Source organism: Terrapene carolina, unplaced genomic scaffold (genome assembly GCF_002925995.2).
Source record: "Terrapene carolina triunguis isolate 2854851 unplaced genomic scaffold, T_m_triunguis-2.0 Scaffold750, whole genome shotgun sequence".
NCBI classification, from domain to species: domain Eukaryota; kingdom Metazoa; phylum Chordata; order Testudines; family Emydidae; genus Terrapene; species Terrapene triunguis.
The window spans coordinates 454,552-470,146 of NW_020665101.1; the positions used below are offsets into that span (position 1 = coordinate 454,552).

The 15,595-nt window shown below is 46.6% G+C and overlaps 1 protein-coding gene across 3 annotated transcripts in view; it reads right to left on the reverse strand.

The window, feature by feature from the left end:
- TNPO3 (transportin 3) overlaps nucleotides 1-15,595 on the reverse strand; it is an 83,050-nt gene that overhangs the window by 32,621 nt on the left and 34,834 nt on the right. For all 3 annotated transcript variants that reach the window (XM_026660303.1, XM_026660304.1, XM_024194540.1), the window contains exons 2-5: nucleotides 12,392-12,592; nucleotides 10,915-10,988; nucleotides 9,701-9,857; nucleotides 1,578-1,721 (exon numbers count right to left, since the gene is read on the reverse strand). In XM_026660303.1, coding sequence (XP_026516088.1) covers nucleotides 1,578-1,721; nucleotides 9,701-9,857; nucleotides 10,915-10,988; nucleotides 12,392-12,592 — 576 coding nt within the window. The remainder of the gene's footprint in view (nucleotides 1-1,577; nucleotides 1,722-9,700; nucleotides 9,858-10,914; nucleotides 10,989-12,391; nucleotides 12,593-15,595) is intronic.

Genomic DNA, 15,595 nt, shown 5'->3' on the forward strand with positions numbered 1-15,595 from the left:
GAGAACAGATCTACTAGAACTTTGTGAACTTCTTTTCAGAAGTATTGTCTGCCAGAAAGTAGAACCACTGGGTTTGCCAAGATTACAGGATCCTGCATGACCAACAAGGTTTCTGCAATCCAATGCCACCCCACTCCCACTCCAGTCCTGTCCCAATGTACTATAACTGGAAACAGTACAGTGAGCCATTTCGTGACCCATCTGGGGATAGAACTGCCGAATCCCAAGCTACACAGAGGAAGGATTTGTGGCAGTAGGGCTTTCGACAGGAATGCAGCCGTAGGGAATAATAGAGTCCAGGGGGCGAGAAGGTGTCCTACCATCTGCTTTAATTGAAAATGTTCATGCCGCTCAGATCGAGGACTTTCAAATGCAGCACGAGAAGAAATTCATGGTTCTTTTCACTATCTGAATAGCTAGAGATTGAGATGGATGATGACCCTGAAGAAGGTGCAGGTTTTTCCCTCCTCTATGGTATGCAGCCAAACTGGAGAACAGGTCTTACATTCGCATTCTACGTCTGCTGTGTTTTTGGCCCAGGGCCGTCACCTACCAATCCCCCAATAATCCCTTTGCAGCTCAGAAAACCAGGATTTTGTTTGAGTTGCTCTTTTCCCTGCCTATTTCACTCTAGAGAAATGGAGTGAGGTTTCCTCCCCAACTCCATGAGCCACAGCCCTTTGCTCAGTTCTCTTACTCAGTAAAGGCTAAAAATGACATCTTCAACCCTCCCCTTCAACATGCTGTGCTTGGGGCTAACTTCACCCCAGTCTGCTCACAAAGAACCTTCGCCATTCGCCTTCACGGTCCCTGACGCAGAACAGAATAGGATTAGATTGGAAATTCACAGAGAACATAAGCATCACCCCCTCCTCCACTTCCCTGTCCAGTCCCGAGTTCAGGATTCAGCATTCTGGGCAAGAACGTTTCCCCACGTTCTCAGCACATCTCAGGTCAGCAATAGCTGATCCCAGAGAACTGGAATCCTGAACTCGGGACCTGACATGAGGGCAGAGGAAGCACTTCAAAAGTATTTTTTTCTTTAGCTGAGGAAATTCGATGTTACCAAGTGCTAGTCATCTGGGACCTACCCAATTTTCCAAGTGCCACTAGAAGGCAACGAGCAAGGGAAGATGGGGAGTTCCTGGCCACTGGGAGGCTTGGCCAGAACTGGACTCTTGCTCTTAAGAGATTCCTGTGCTCCTGTTGACACCCACTTCTCCAAGTTGCCAGTTCTTGACAGCCTTCAGGCTGGAAATCTGGGGGGGCACCAAGCAGTGCTATTTGGGGCACAGGGGATGAGCTAGTGCGCAGCGAGCAGCACAGTGGGCTAAGAGATGGGCCGGGCCTCATACTCAAGACAGAGGAAAGGGCCCAGGAAGGGGAGTAAACTTCTCTTTATGACCTGCATGCAGGCCACCAATGAGCTGTCATTCTAGTGTGCCAACGTTTACAACAAATCTGCACAGGGATTCCAAACTGATTTCAAAGTTTTGCTGTTCCTCTCCTGGTAAAAAGTGACCACCGTTCTTCCCGGGCAGAGAGGAGCTCGTTCAATGGCCTGAGCGAATACTCACCAGCACCTCGAAGAGGAGGGACAGTAACTTGCTGTTGGCCATGAAGTTACTATCCAGAACTCCCAGGTTGAACCAGCTCCCCAGGCAGCGGAAAATTTTCATCAGCATCTTCTCATCGTTACCTGCTTTCTCCACACAGGTCATCTAGGGGAGAAAGGGCAGGGATGGAGAATTGGTTAGAGCCCCAAAGTTACCAGTTCGTTTCCACAAGCATGAAACTGACGCCCTCCTGTGTACATGTTTCTGGAAGCCGTGAACAGGGAGGATCAGCGTTTCAAGGTACGCAGCATCCAGGACGTGATCGTTGAGGGAAGAACTGTATTTAAAAAACACAATTCCCACCCCCATCAGTGTCAACATGAAGAGACTCGTCTATATCACTAAATGACACCCCCACACCTAAAATCAGCCTCTTGAGAAAAGCGCATGGCAAGAAACACGAGCCACGTACCATAGCCAGAACGTCAGTCTGGCAGGAGATGACTTCAGACACTCCCCCCTCCCCCGTCCTGCTTAAATAGACAAGCCCCCCACATGATCTAGGGACTGAGCCAAGCACGTCAATTGACTTCAACTGCAGTGACAGCGCATGGTGAGAAAAGCAGCCTGGAATATGTTCACCCGTCCACGGCACATCAATTTCCTGCAGGGTCCTGTCTCAAAGATAGATGAAGCTCGGCCCTAATGAGCTTCATATTTGCCAAGTCTCAAGTTAAGATTTCCTTACACTCACTGCTGCAAAATACACTCGCATCGCTAGCTTCGCGGTGAGGGCTTTGAAAGGTAAAAGGCATCGTTCGGGCCCGCTTGAGGACACTCGTTACACTATCATGCGGTAAGAAACTGGGGAGTTATTTCTGACTGTGGCTGGGAGCCCTCAGCCCTGGGGGAGGGGGCCTTCTGTTGTTCATCAGCAACCCCACTGACAAGGTTTGCCAGGACCCATCCAAAGGGGGCCCTTGCTGTGCTAAGCTAGAAAAACAGCCTCATGTTTTGCCGACTCAGGGCTTGAGCGGATCCTGGACCATCCCATCTCCAGGGAGAATGGAGCCTACAAGTTTTACAGCTTTCCATATCAAGAGGGTCACGCTTACTGTTCACTTGATAGTCTAGTCCAGAAGGCTAGTAGCTCTGTACATTATTACAGCCTCTAGAGGACTCTTATTAGACAGAGGTTTTATTAGACAGTAGGGGGTCTATTTAGATCGTGGAGAAATCACACACATTTCATGGGTTGGTCACGGCATAAATAGAAAATTTTGCAGACGTGTTACATATCCCTGAAGAAAATTGTGCGACTTCTCCTATAGCATTTCTCAAACTAGGGGCCCAGATCCAAAAGGGGGTCACAAGCCTATTAGGGGGCCGCAGTATTGCTACCCTTACTTCTGTGCTGATGCTGGGGGTTGCGCTGCCTGAAGCTGGGCGGCGGCTGCCTGGGCACCTAGCTCTGAAGGCAGAGCGGAGAGCGGTGGCTGCTGGCCGGGCTGACTTAAGAGCTTGGCGCCAGGGCAGCACCCGCCGCTCTCTGCTCTGCCTTCAGAGCTGGGTGGCCGGAGACCAGATTTCATGGTCCATAATGCAATTTTCACAGCTGCGAAGAATTTGGTAGACCCCTAAATATAAGTAACTTAAAAAAAAATATCTGAGCTAAATCCTATGCGAGTTCTATATACAAGTTAAATCCTAGACAGACACCCAATTTCTTTTTGCTCTTCAGGCAGCTCATTAAAATGCCCACTCTAGACTTTGCAAAGGAAACTTGGGTTGTCTGACCTGGTCCCCTACTTCGAAGCAACGCTCTTTGGCATGTTTATTATACCAGGCTTTTTGCTCTTCCTGAGCATCGTTTAGGTTTTCTCTAGCAAGGGCTAACGAGGTTCGGAGGGTGTTTGGTAGGTTGTTTACAAAATCCAGAATGTTAGTTCCTGGAGAAGGCACAAACCCCTCCCGCTGCTGCTTTACCAATTGTAATGGTCCCATAACCTCGCGGCCATATACAAGTTCAAATGGTGAAAACCCTAAACTGGGATGTGGTACAGCCCTGTAGGCAAAGAGCAACTGCTGCAACACTAGGTCCCGATCATTGGAGTGCTCATTTACGAATCATGGCCCCCAAAGTTCCATTAAACACACCAGGCAAAGCAAACACATGGGTGCAGTCTGCCTGGCAAAGCCAACAAATGACAGGCTGTCCCAAGAAATCACTGGCCACGACCTCCTCTCAGCAGACATATCTGCAGACCATCAGCAGCTATCACCAGAGACTTGCCACTGTGCTGCCAAAAGCCGCTTTTCCTTTCAGACTTCGGGAGGGTCATCGTGGTGGAACACGCTCAGAGATTCTACCAGTGGGTCCAGCTGGCCTGGTCATGATCCACCATGAGCTTTTGACTAACCCAGGCTTCCCACATCATCTCTACTAATAAGCAATCAGAGAGACATGAGCTTGCTCATCTAACCAATTAACCAGTCAGACAGCCGGCTTCTCTCTCTTCACAGAGAAAGTGCCCGGGGTGGCTAGAGCGAAAAAGAAGCACAACGTCTTAGGGGTAACATCTCTGCAGACTCATAAAGATAGAACCTAGGCTTTAAACTAGGTTGGAACTTAAACCAGCTAATTCTAGTACAGGCCCCAGGGTGAGGTTCTGTGGCCTGCAAGGTGCAGAAGGTCAGACTAGCTGATCACAATGGTCCCTTCTGACCTTAAAGTCTATGAGACTTTCAGAATCTGGATTAAAGCAACTGGCAAAATTAGGAACGTGTTCTCCATGGCCCTCCTTATACATGCAGGTGCACTGTATGGTGTGGGGTTTTTTGCTTGTTTGTTTGTTTTTGGGGTGGGGGAAGGGTAGAGAGGAAGAGGAGAGACATAATCGATCTGCCTCTGAAGCATTAGATATTGGCCACCATTGGACATGGGATACCTAACTGATTGGAACAGTGTGGTCTGACCCCATGTTCCTAACCTCCCCTGCTCCTGTTCTCGGCTATACGTTTTTGAACTTTTAAACTAAGCGTTAAGCTCCCAGTTAAATTTTAAGAGAAAAGAATTAAAACTTCAAAAGCCTTTTGAACACATGAAAATGAGGAATTCTGGACAGCAAGGTAATAAACTGGAGTTGAGTGCAGTGCCGGGTCATACCACAGAACCAGGTTAACGCAAATATTATTTATACTCTTGGTGCATATTTTATTTGTCAAAATAATGCAATATAATCATGCTGGTTTAAATTATTTTGGTAATTTATTTAAACTACAATACAATGGATGGAGAATGGGTGTGGGGAGCATTGGAGAAAATCTCCAACACTCCCCCTCCCCCCCGTAATGTAACTAGGTTTGACCTTTTATTTCTAGTTATTAGACAACAAATATATGCAGCCATATGCTCAGTGTTACATCATAGGCAACTGAAGAGCAAGTGAGGGCTGGGGAATCAAACTCACAATTTATATTAGCTACTGACCATCTCCAAATAGGTCAGTAGCAAACAGTTCATGGAGCACATTTTGATAGGAATTTTTTTCAGTCCAAATCACTAAAGCACCATAAGCATTTCTACAGCCATACTGTCCTTTACACCACTCTGGCAATGTAAAGGAGGCTTAAAACTTTTACACCTGTTTTATACTCCTGGGGGAATTCACAAAGACAATGGGAACAATTCACTAAGCAGGCAGGCTGCTACATTCTGCTCTGCTTGAGGGGACAGAGCCTGCCCCACGCCTACCTCCTCAGAAACACCCCAATGCCCTGCCCTTCCATGCCAAGCATGCTGCAATAGCAAGTGAGAGGGACAGAGTCTCTCTCTCTCTCACACATACATGACTGCCAAGCCCTCCCCGCAGTGATTTATGTCTCTACTGGCTGCTCCAGGAGCTCAAATCGACCTGCCTGTGCTGCCAGGGAGGGGCGCGTGACCACTCTTGCAGCTTCCCTTTGCTTCCCCATCAGAAGTCATTTTTCTGCGGGGAAAGAAAGAAATCTGCGGGAGACATGAATTCTGCGCACGTGCAGTGATATAGAATTGGGACAAATTACAACATGGGTTTACGAAAGGCAGGTCGTGCCAAACCAACCTGATCTCCTTCTTTGAGAAAGTAACAGACCTTCTAGATAAAGGAAATGCGGTGGATCTAATATACCTGGATTTTAGTAAAGCATTTGATACGGTTCCGCATGAGGAATTATTGGTTAAATTGGATAAGATGGGGATCGATAGGAAAATCCAAAGGTGGATAAGGAACTGGTTAAAGGGGAGACTGCAGCGGGTAGTACTGAAAGGTGAACTGTCAGATTGGAGGGAGGTCACCAGTGGGGTTCCTCAAGGTTCAGTTCTGGGTCCGATTTTATTTAATCTATTCGTTACTGACCTCGGAACCAAATGTAGGAGTGGGCTGATAAAGTTTGCGGATGACACAAAGTTGGGAGGCATTGCCAACTCGGAGAAGGATCGGGATATTCTGCAGGGAGACTTGGATGACCTTGTAAATTGGAGTATTAGTAATAGGATGAGATTTAATAGTGAGAAGTGTAAGGTGATGCATTTAGGGATGACTAATAAGAATTTCAGTTATAAGCTAGGGACGCATAGGTTAGAAGTGACGGAGGAGGAGAAGGACCTCGGAGTCCTGGTTGATCGCAGGATGACTATGAGTCGGCAATGCAACGTGGCTGCGAAAAAAGCTAATGCGATCTTGGGATGCATAAGGCGAGGTATTTCTAGTAGGGACAGGGAGGTGCTGCTTCCGTTATACAAGGCGCTGGTGAGACCTCACTTGGAGTACTGTGTGCAGTTCTGGTCTCCTATGTTTAAAAGGGATGAACTGAAACTGGAACGGGTACAGAGAAGGGCAACTAGGATGATCCGGGGAATGGAAAACCTTTCCTATGAAAGGAGACTCGAGGAGCTTGGTTTGTTTAGCCTAACCAAAAGAAGGCTGAGGGGGGATATGATTGCTCTCTTCAAATATATCAAAGGGATAAATACCAGGGAGGGGGAGGAATTATTTCAGCTCAGTGCTAATGTGGACACGAGAACGAATGGATATAAACTGGCCGTGGGGAAATTTAGGCTTGAAATTAGACGAAGGTTTCTAACCGTCAGAGGGGTGAAATTTTGGAACAGCCTCCCGAGGGAAACGGTGGGGGCGAAAGACCTCTCTGGCTTTAAGATTAGGCTAGATAAGTTTATGGAGGGAATGGTTTGATGGGATTACGTGATTCTAATCAATTAGGCAATAACGGCCATCGCTGGTAAAATGAGGGTCTGGCTAGAGAATCTTGCCTGTATGCTCGGGGTTCTGCTGATCGCCATATTTGGGGTCGGGAAGGAATTTTCCTCCAGGGTAGATTGGCAGTGGCCCTGGAGGTTTTTCGCCTTCCTCCGCAGCATAGGGCAGGGGTCGCAAGCTGGAAGATTCTCTGCGACTTGAAGTCTTTAGATCACGATCTGGAGACTTCAACAGCAGAACTAAGGGAAAGTGGGGGGGTCAGCTTTTGTGGCCTGCATCATGCGGGGGGTCAGACTAGATGACCATATTGGTCCCTTCTGACCTTAAAGTCTATGAGTCTATGAGTCTATGAGAATTCCCCCAGGAGTAATTATTTAGCATCTTCACTGATGATCTGGAAAAAGGAAGCAACCAGCATGTTAACGAAACAGATGAAACTAAACAGTTGGGGATGAAGAGTGTGGGGGGAAAGTTACAAGCAGCAACAAGGACACAAATAAAAGGACCTAGACTGAAGAAATATGAGCTGAAAATAAAGTGAGATTTAACACAGGAGAGATATGGAAAGCAGGGGAGTCGAGACAAACACAAGACGATATTGGACAATGAATTGGAGGTGCTTGTTACAAGATAGCCAAAAAAAAAAAAAAAAGGGCAATATGCTCCATATGATTTGGAGATGCTTTTGGGCAGAAATACCCCATCACATTGCAGGAAGCCTCTTTATGGCTTGAGAGCACAACCCAGAATACTATGCCCAATTCTGAGCAATCTGGTATAAGAAAGATACAAACAAGCTGGAATCCAGAGAACAAAAGGAATTAGAAATGGGCAAGAGTGTTGATTCACAAAGTAAGGTTAAATATTCTACATACGGCACAGCTAAACAACGGCTAGAAGGGAACATAACTGTCTGCAAATAACAAAAGGTGTAGCATCAAACTGAGAAGGGAATTTGACCAGGGGCGCCGGAATAGGGGTGGGGGAGGGGCCAGGGCCTCAGCACTTTTAAAAGAGGGAAGGCGGGGCCTTGGGGGGCAGTGGATGGGACAGGACCATGGTTCAGTGTTCCCCTCCCTTTTAGGGCGCTTCTGCCACTCCTGAATTTGACATCTTATGAAGTTCTGTAACTAGGAGTAGTGGAAAATTTAGGGTGAGCTTGGTCAGGTGATGGGATGATCCCCTCAAAGGAAGTGGCGACCCACATCACTGGTGTCATTCAAAACTGGATTCGACAAAGCGCTGAAGGCCCCCTGGGGAATGAACCTGCATTAAGCGAGAGGTGGTTTTGAGGGTGGAGAAGAAGAGAGCGATGCAACTTAACAGATCGGTTCCAACTCCAGCAGCTATGAAAATGAGAAAAATTACGGCCAGCAGAGCTGAAGCAAAAGGAAAGCAGCTGGAGGAAAAGCTTGGGCAACAGACAGCAAAGCAGACACAGATGTGAAGGGCAGCGAAAGGAGAGAAGCAGAGAAAGCGTGGGCTGCAAAGCAAAAAAATCATTCCTGTTACCATCTAGTATAATTATAATACATCAAAATGCAATTCCATCTGGGGTTCTATGATATTAACAGCCTTATTATGCACAGCTGGGGGGCATGTTGTATTTCCCATTTAAATAAGCAATGTGAAATGGTAAAAAGTAACGAGGAGCTCTGCATTAATGTGTATGGGGGCTGTACTTCAGTACAGCCTGGAGGGGGAGGAAGGGGGTCCAGATTGGTCTCTCTTGAGTATTTAGTTCAAATAATTTAGTAGGAAATGAGTAACGCATCCTTGGGAAAACACTGACCGAGTGGAGTGGGGCTGGATATATTCTAGTCAGCTCCTTTCAATCTCTGAACTGCTTTGGAGACAGGTTGATTCATTTCACCCCTCAAACCCAAGTCACAAGCCTTGTTGAGCACCAATGTCCTCAAGCAGTTAGCTCCCTGGAGAGCCCGAACTCTCCTCAGCGGCACACCAGTGGGAAAGCAACTAGAAATTCACCTGTGGATGTTGATTTTTCCATCTGCCACCCTATCTCATCCTTTGGGTGAACACTACGGGACACTACATTGCACGAAGGGCGTGGGTAAGTCAAGAAAGAACTCGTGGTAAAAATAAGATAAATAAGATGGCCTTTAGGTAGCCGTAAATCTCCAGGTTCTTATTCGGACAAATCAATACCTCTCATTCTAGAATTACATTAAAGGTTCTCTCTGCCACAGTCTCCTTTTATATTAAAATAAGATAAGTGAATGGTCTGGGATCCCTCATCTGTTTTAATCTACAAAGAAGGCCCTACTTAATTCACGATATTGCAGACCCCGCAATATTAGGCTTCCAACACAATTTCGACAGCAGGGGTCCCTGCTCTCAGCCACGGGCGGCCGACAGTGAAAAAACAACGGGCCTTATTACAGCAAATAATAATAATGATGACTTGTCCCTGATTTTCCAGGGCTTGTCCACAGCCCAGCCGCAATTCAAGTAGGGCCTGATGTCTAAATGCATTTAGTGCCAGTGAGGGCTGCTGGACTGACAGCGCAGGAGACTGAAGGCCTTTAAGCACTGCCACTCTTTGTTCTGTGCCAGTTTCCTCCCCAAACGGCCCCTCTCTGTGTCTCAAATCCTGACTAGTTGGAGGGGTAGTTAAGGCTCCATGACCAAACTCAATCCTTGGCCTACTGCTTGCAGTTGGGGGCCAGCTGTGGTTTTTTGTTGGACTCTCATCCACTAGGGACTGAAGAGAGCAACTAGTTTCACATTGGCAGCTGTTAGGAGGCCTGATCGCTGCCTGATCACTTCCAACCTGGGCTAGATCTGAAATAGTCTCAGACTGTGTCCTATGCCACCCGAGCAGACTGATGTGTCACATGCCTGCATTCCAGGCAATCTACTTACTAGAAGGGAGATCACTGTACTGGAGTAATAAGCCAGGTCTTCAATGATTTCGGTCCGGCGGTTGGCGCCAATGCGCAAAGATCGGCTATTAACCTCCTCTGGCAGCACCGTGAGGATCTCCAGCAGAAAGGGCAGTGATGTCACGTCGTTACTGTACCTGAAGCAGACGGAGGGGCAAAGAAGTGAAACGGCACGGAGAAGAAAGGGGCTTGCCAACGTGCACAATATCCAACTCCGGGAGCGTCTAAGCACCTTTAACACCACAGTGGGAGAGGAGAGGAATCTCACTGAAAGAGATTCCGGACAGAGTTGTCCGAAAACACATCATCTGGATGCACGTCAAAAGCAAACGTTAGGCTACGAAATAAATGAGCATTACTGACCCAGGTTTGGGGTTTAGTTCTCCTACCGTAGTCGGAAGTGCCTGTCAAGGAGGATGACAAAAATCTCTTGTTCTACAAATACAACAACTCAAGTCCTATCACACGTGCGCATGCACACACACACACACACACACACACACACACACACACACGCACAGAGCCAACAATGGCATCATGCAATCTCCATTTCACATTGCAGGGGCTTTATCGAGTAGAAGCTTCGCACGGCACCTGCAACATTTCACGACAGCGCAATGTGTATGTGCTGGCCTCATGCAGTGACAAGCGTTGCCGGATGTGGATCCTGCTTTGAGCTCCAGTTGCTCAGTGACAGTACTCAGCCCCAGCAGGAAGTGAAAGGAATGTCTCACGACACTAACCAGCTACCTCTGCAACCAGTTAAGATGCAGCATTGACTGGCTTGAGACTCCTGATCAACCCTAAACCAGAAGGATAAGCCAGCTATGCATGTGAGAAAGGGATTGTAAAGCAATATAGAAATGGAGCTGAGGAAGGCTTAGACTGGAGCCCTAAAAAAGCATGCGCAGCTTCAATCACAGATATGTCTATAAACCGACTTGCCACTCACTTCACCTTGAACACTTCACTCCTATAATTCAATTAGAATCAGGAGCCACTTAAGTTTTCAGTCACGAAAAGGTTATTTTCTAGCACTTTTCCAACTCTTTTGTATCAGTGCATGCAAGTGCAGTTGTGCTTTCAGATCATTACCTTTCTTTTCGCATTCTTGTAGGCGAAGTCTTGTAGGAGTGGAGTGATTTGTACGTTTAATATTTCAATAAAGCGTAATGATATAAAACAAATACTTACTTTTCCACCAGTGTCTGTACACAGCCCTTCCAAGAAGCCATTTGTAGGGCGAGATCTGCTATTGCTAATGCAAGCTAAAATGTGGGGGAGGGAAAAAAAAGGAACAAGACTAAGACCAGTGCTAAAAACATGAAATGGCCAATTTGTACTGCTAGACAGGGAGAAAAACGTCCAGATTCTGTTCAACAACACCAGGAGAAGATGGGAGAAGTCAAACCCTCTGTGAAGTAAAGCCCGACCCCTCAGATCTCATGGTAATCCCACAGGACTCAGTATCCAGGAGCCATAGGACTATTTCTCTGGTGTGTAAGCAGCAAGAGAATACTCATGACCCAATGCACCAGTCCATCAGGAAGGAAGGGGCTACATGACTTTTGCTGGGCACATCATTTAGTCACAGGTAACAGTCATTTCCTTCAGGCTGAGGGATCATAGGCCTGCAACTCACCTGTCAGACTGAGGCCAGAACTCTCCCACCCACTTGCAAACTGCAGTATCTTGTCCATGGCTGCAAACCTTCTCTCAGGTTGGCTAGCGGAGGCTGCATCATACCCATTGCTCCCTAGAAACGTAGCCAGTCTCCTCACTAGCACTGCGAGGTTATTTGCATTTCATTTGAAACAGAAGCGATGTACAGTTCCTCGACTATAAACAATTTTCATTCAGGCCCAACCTTGCCTGCACAGAAGTCAAATGCAAAATTCCCATTGACTTTAACCAGTGCAGGATCAGACCCTGCAGGCTGATCGAGGACCAACAGGTAGCGAGGCTGATTTGGACTTCACAGGGATGTAGTGACAAGTGCTCTGCAGTGTCACGCAGGAGAGCTAAGTTGACGGCACAAAGGAATAATTAGTTCTTCAATATCTAAGATGAACACAGCCCTGGGGAAATGGTAGCACCTCACGTCAGAGACCTTCCAGTCGCTGAGGGCGTTTTGATGGGTAATTTAACGTTGTTTTTGTAGCTGAGCAGGGAAAAGATCCTTGCGTAGCTGCTCCTCCCATCACTCTCCCAAAGCAGCACAGAAAGGGGTAAAATAATGTATGAACGTACTGAATCACTGCCGAATTGACCATCGGACAAGAAATAAACTACGCTGAGCCTATAAATGGAGAAACTGCTCTGACTGGGTCTAAAGGACATTGATTTTCCTTTTCTCCGTTTTTCCTGCTCCACGCTAAATGAAGAACAGCCAGGGAGCACGAATGCTGGATTTCTGAAAGCCAGCAGTGAAAAACTTTAGTCATGATTAAACGTTACTTGCAGCATCTGTTTCTTGACCTTTCTCCTAAACAAGGCAGCAATTATTGTACAGAGGATTTGATGGAGCAGTGGTGTAAATGTTACAACATGTCCACAATGCATATCTAATTAAGACACCGAATTATTCATCCTTTATTACAGAAAGGTGGTATGCGACTGCCTTGAGAAATGCTCCTTTTCCTCCCCCCACCAGGAGTAACACAAGGCTTACCTGAGTTACAATGACGGGTGACAGGTCTTTCAAGTTCTGAATGTGGGACAGTAAAGAGTCCCGCAACGAAGCATGCGAATCTGTGGGGAGTTCATAGAATGAGGTTTGAATCTTCATCTTCATGGTCTGTGCTGCAAAGTAGCATGATTCTACATCCTGTCGGATCTGTAGCAACTGGTCTGAGATCTCCCACGCATGAACCTAAAGGCAAATTGGAACATTGCCATCAAGCAGAGAAAGACATGGAATAGAACTCAGATTAGCTAAACATTTATCGGCAGGGTTTTTTTTTAAACAAAATGGACTTTCCATAAGTTTAAGCGTCAAGCTTGCAAAAAGAAGAACCCAGAATTCCTGCAATTACAACTCCCTTGTTCTTAGCAAGACTATCGCCAGAAGTGTTGAACTGGGGACTCCCTTCTGAATATGTTGCTGTCAAAGCATCAGTCACCTAGCAGAGGCTGGTTACACAAAGATGCCAGGCTCAAGGACAACATCAACCAATGTCACCTCAAGGTGAAAGAACAGATCATACATCTGACATGGGAATACGTTAGTATTTCCAGTTAGAAGGCTACTTTGGGGATTAAATGGAGAATCAGCTATTCCAAGGGACCTTGGTTTAAACATGCAATGCTTACTGCACTTCCACTCCTGTTCTTAAAGCTGCGTTCATTGCCAGATGTGAGACAATTTCTTGTAAAGGGGCTAAATTACAGTTCAGCTGCACAAGGCAATGCTAGCCATTCCCCATCACCACCATTCACTGTACCGCCTGAAGCTGCAGTCACCTGGGACTTTCCAGACTACAGCTTCAGGATCCCAGCTGGGCCTTACAACACATTTCCTTAACTTTCACCAATGACTAAGAACTGCACCTGAGCTGTCGCTAGCTAAATGAAGCCATGTCATGGGGTTAGGGGAGGAAGAGAGGGAACAGCAATGATATGAAAATATTTTAGTAATAATCATTCTGCAATTAGCTCTTAGAGCTGCAAACGAGCCTGGAATGCAGCTCACACTCCAATGACAAAAACTGGCAGCTTGGTAAATAATGAGGTGGCCAGGGCAGTCTTACAGAGCGATCCGGACATCCCAGTAAACTGGGCCCTCTCCGACAAAACGCGTTCTAATACAGCTGAGCCAAGTGCAACGCGACGCAGCTAGGAACAAGGAACATAAGCCACAGCTACAGAATGGGGGACTGGACCCCGGGGAGGAACCAATATAAAAAGGGTCTTGGAATCATAGCAGACAAGCAACTCAACACGCGCTCCAGGTGCAACGGGCCAGTGTGACGCTTGGATGTATAAGCAGAGAAGCGGTGAGCAGGACTAGTGAGGGGATAATACCTCTCTCTATGGCACCGGAGAGGCCGATACCAGAATACGGTGTACAGTTCTGGGGCCCACTTTTTAAAAAGGATGTTGAAAAGCTGGAAAGGGTGCCACAAAAATTATTTGAGGGCCAAAGAAAATGACCGTTTCGTGCTCAGATCTGTTCAGCTTATCAAAAAGATTAAAAGGTGACTTGATTACAGTGAATAAGTACCTCCACCAGGAGAAAATACTAGGTGCCAAAAGGGTTCTTTGATCTAGTGGAGAAAGGTAGAACAAGAGCCAAATTTTGTACCGAGGTTGATTGACCATTGGGACAAACTTCCTAGGGAAGTGGTGGATTTTCCACCTCTTGAGGTCTTTAAATCAAGACAGGATGCGCCTCTCTAGAAGATATGTTTTGGCCAAACAAGTGATTGGGCTCAGTACGGAGGAAACTGGGTGAAATAGAAATGGCCTGTGATGTACAAGAGGTCAGACTAGATGATCTAATGGTCCCGTCAAGCCTCAAAGTATACGAAACCTAGGCTAGGTTATGATCATGCCAGAGTGAGTGATGGAAATCAGACCTACAACTTTGTCTACGTAGTTAGCTTGGTGTATGAGCTCAAAATGCACTCTCTCCTTTAACACAGCGAGATCATTCTTTGCCAGCATGCAGTAACAATAGAACTGCCTCTTCTCCCTACATCCCTATAATAAATCCAGTGTGCTGGGAGGGTTTTAAAATTGGCACAAGGTAGAAGTCCAACTCTTTCCCCATTTCCCCCCAAACCCCATTCTGATTTTGCACACTGCATGAGCCACGGCTGCTAACTATGCCCTCGGCAGACTGCTCACCCAGCCATCCCATCCGAGGAGCCACACGTCCCAGAAAGCATTCCAGCTCTGTGCCCAGAATACTGTGCGTTGGATCGGCTTGTAGCTCTACATTATCAGCTGCAGAATGCCTATTGCTTGGCACAGTTCTGTTTTACCGCACTGTTTATGTTCGCTTACAGGACTACGTTACAGTAACGCCTACACCTGGGAGCTGAATCCTTTCCCCTTCCAAGCGCCCCACACTCAACTCGTGTGCTCCATCGTGAGTGCATAACTGGCTGGATAACCGTACTCAGAGAGTTGTTATTAATGGTTCCCAATCCTGCTGGAAAGGCATAACGAGTGGGGTTCCGCAGGGGTCTGTTTTGGGACCGGCTCTGTTCAATAACTTCATTAACGACTTAGATATTGGTATAGAAAGTACGCTTATTAAGTTTGCGGATGATACCAAACTGGGAGGGATTGCAACTGCTTTGGAGGACAGGGTCATAATTCAAAATGATCTGGACAAATTGGAGAAATGGTCTGAGTTAAACAGGATGAAGTTTAACAAAGACAAATGCAAAGTGCTCCACTTAGGAAGAAAAAATCAGTTTCACACATACAGAATGGGAAGAGACTGTCTAGGAAGGAGTACGGCAGAAAGGGATCTAGGGGTTATAGTGGACCACAAGCTAAATATGAGTCAACAGTGTGATGCTGTTGCAAAAAAAGCAAACGTGATTCTGGGATGTATTAACAGGTGTGTTGTGAGCAAGACACGAGAAGTCATTCTTCCGCTCTACTCTGCTCTGGTTAGGCCTCAGCTGGAGTATTGTGTCCAGTTCTGGGCACCGCATTTCAAGAAAGATGTGGAGAAATTGGAGAGGGTCCAGAGAAGAGCAACAAGAATGATTAAAGGTCTTGAGAACATGACCTATGAAGGAAGGCTGAAAGAATTGGGTTTGTTTAGTTTGGAAAAGAGAAGACTGAGAGGGGACATGATAGCAGTTTTCAGGTATCTAAAAGGGTGTCATAAGGAGGAGGGAGAAAACTTGTTCACCTT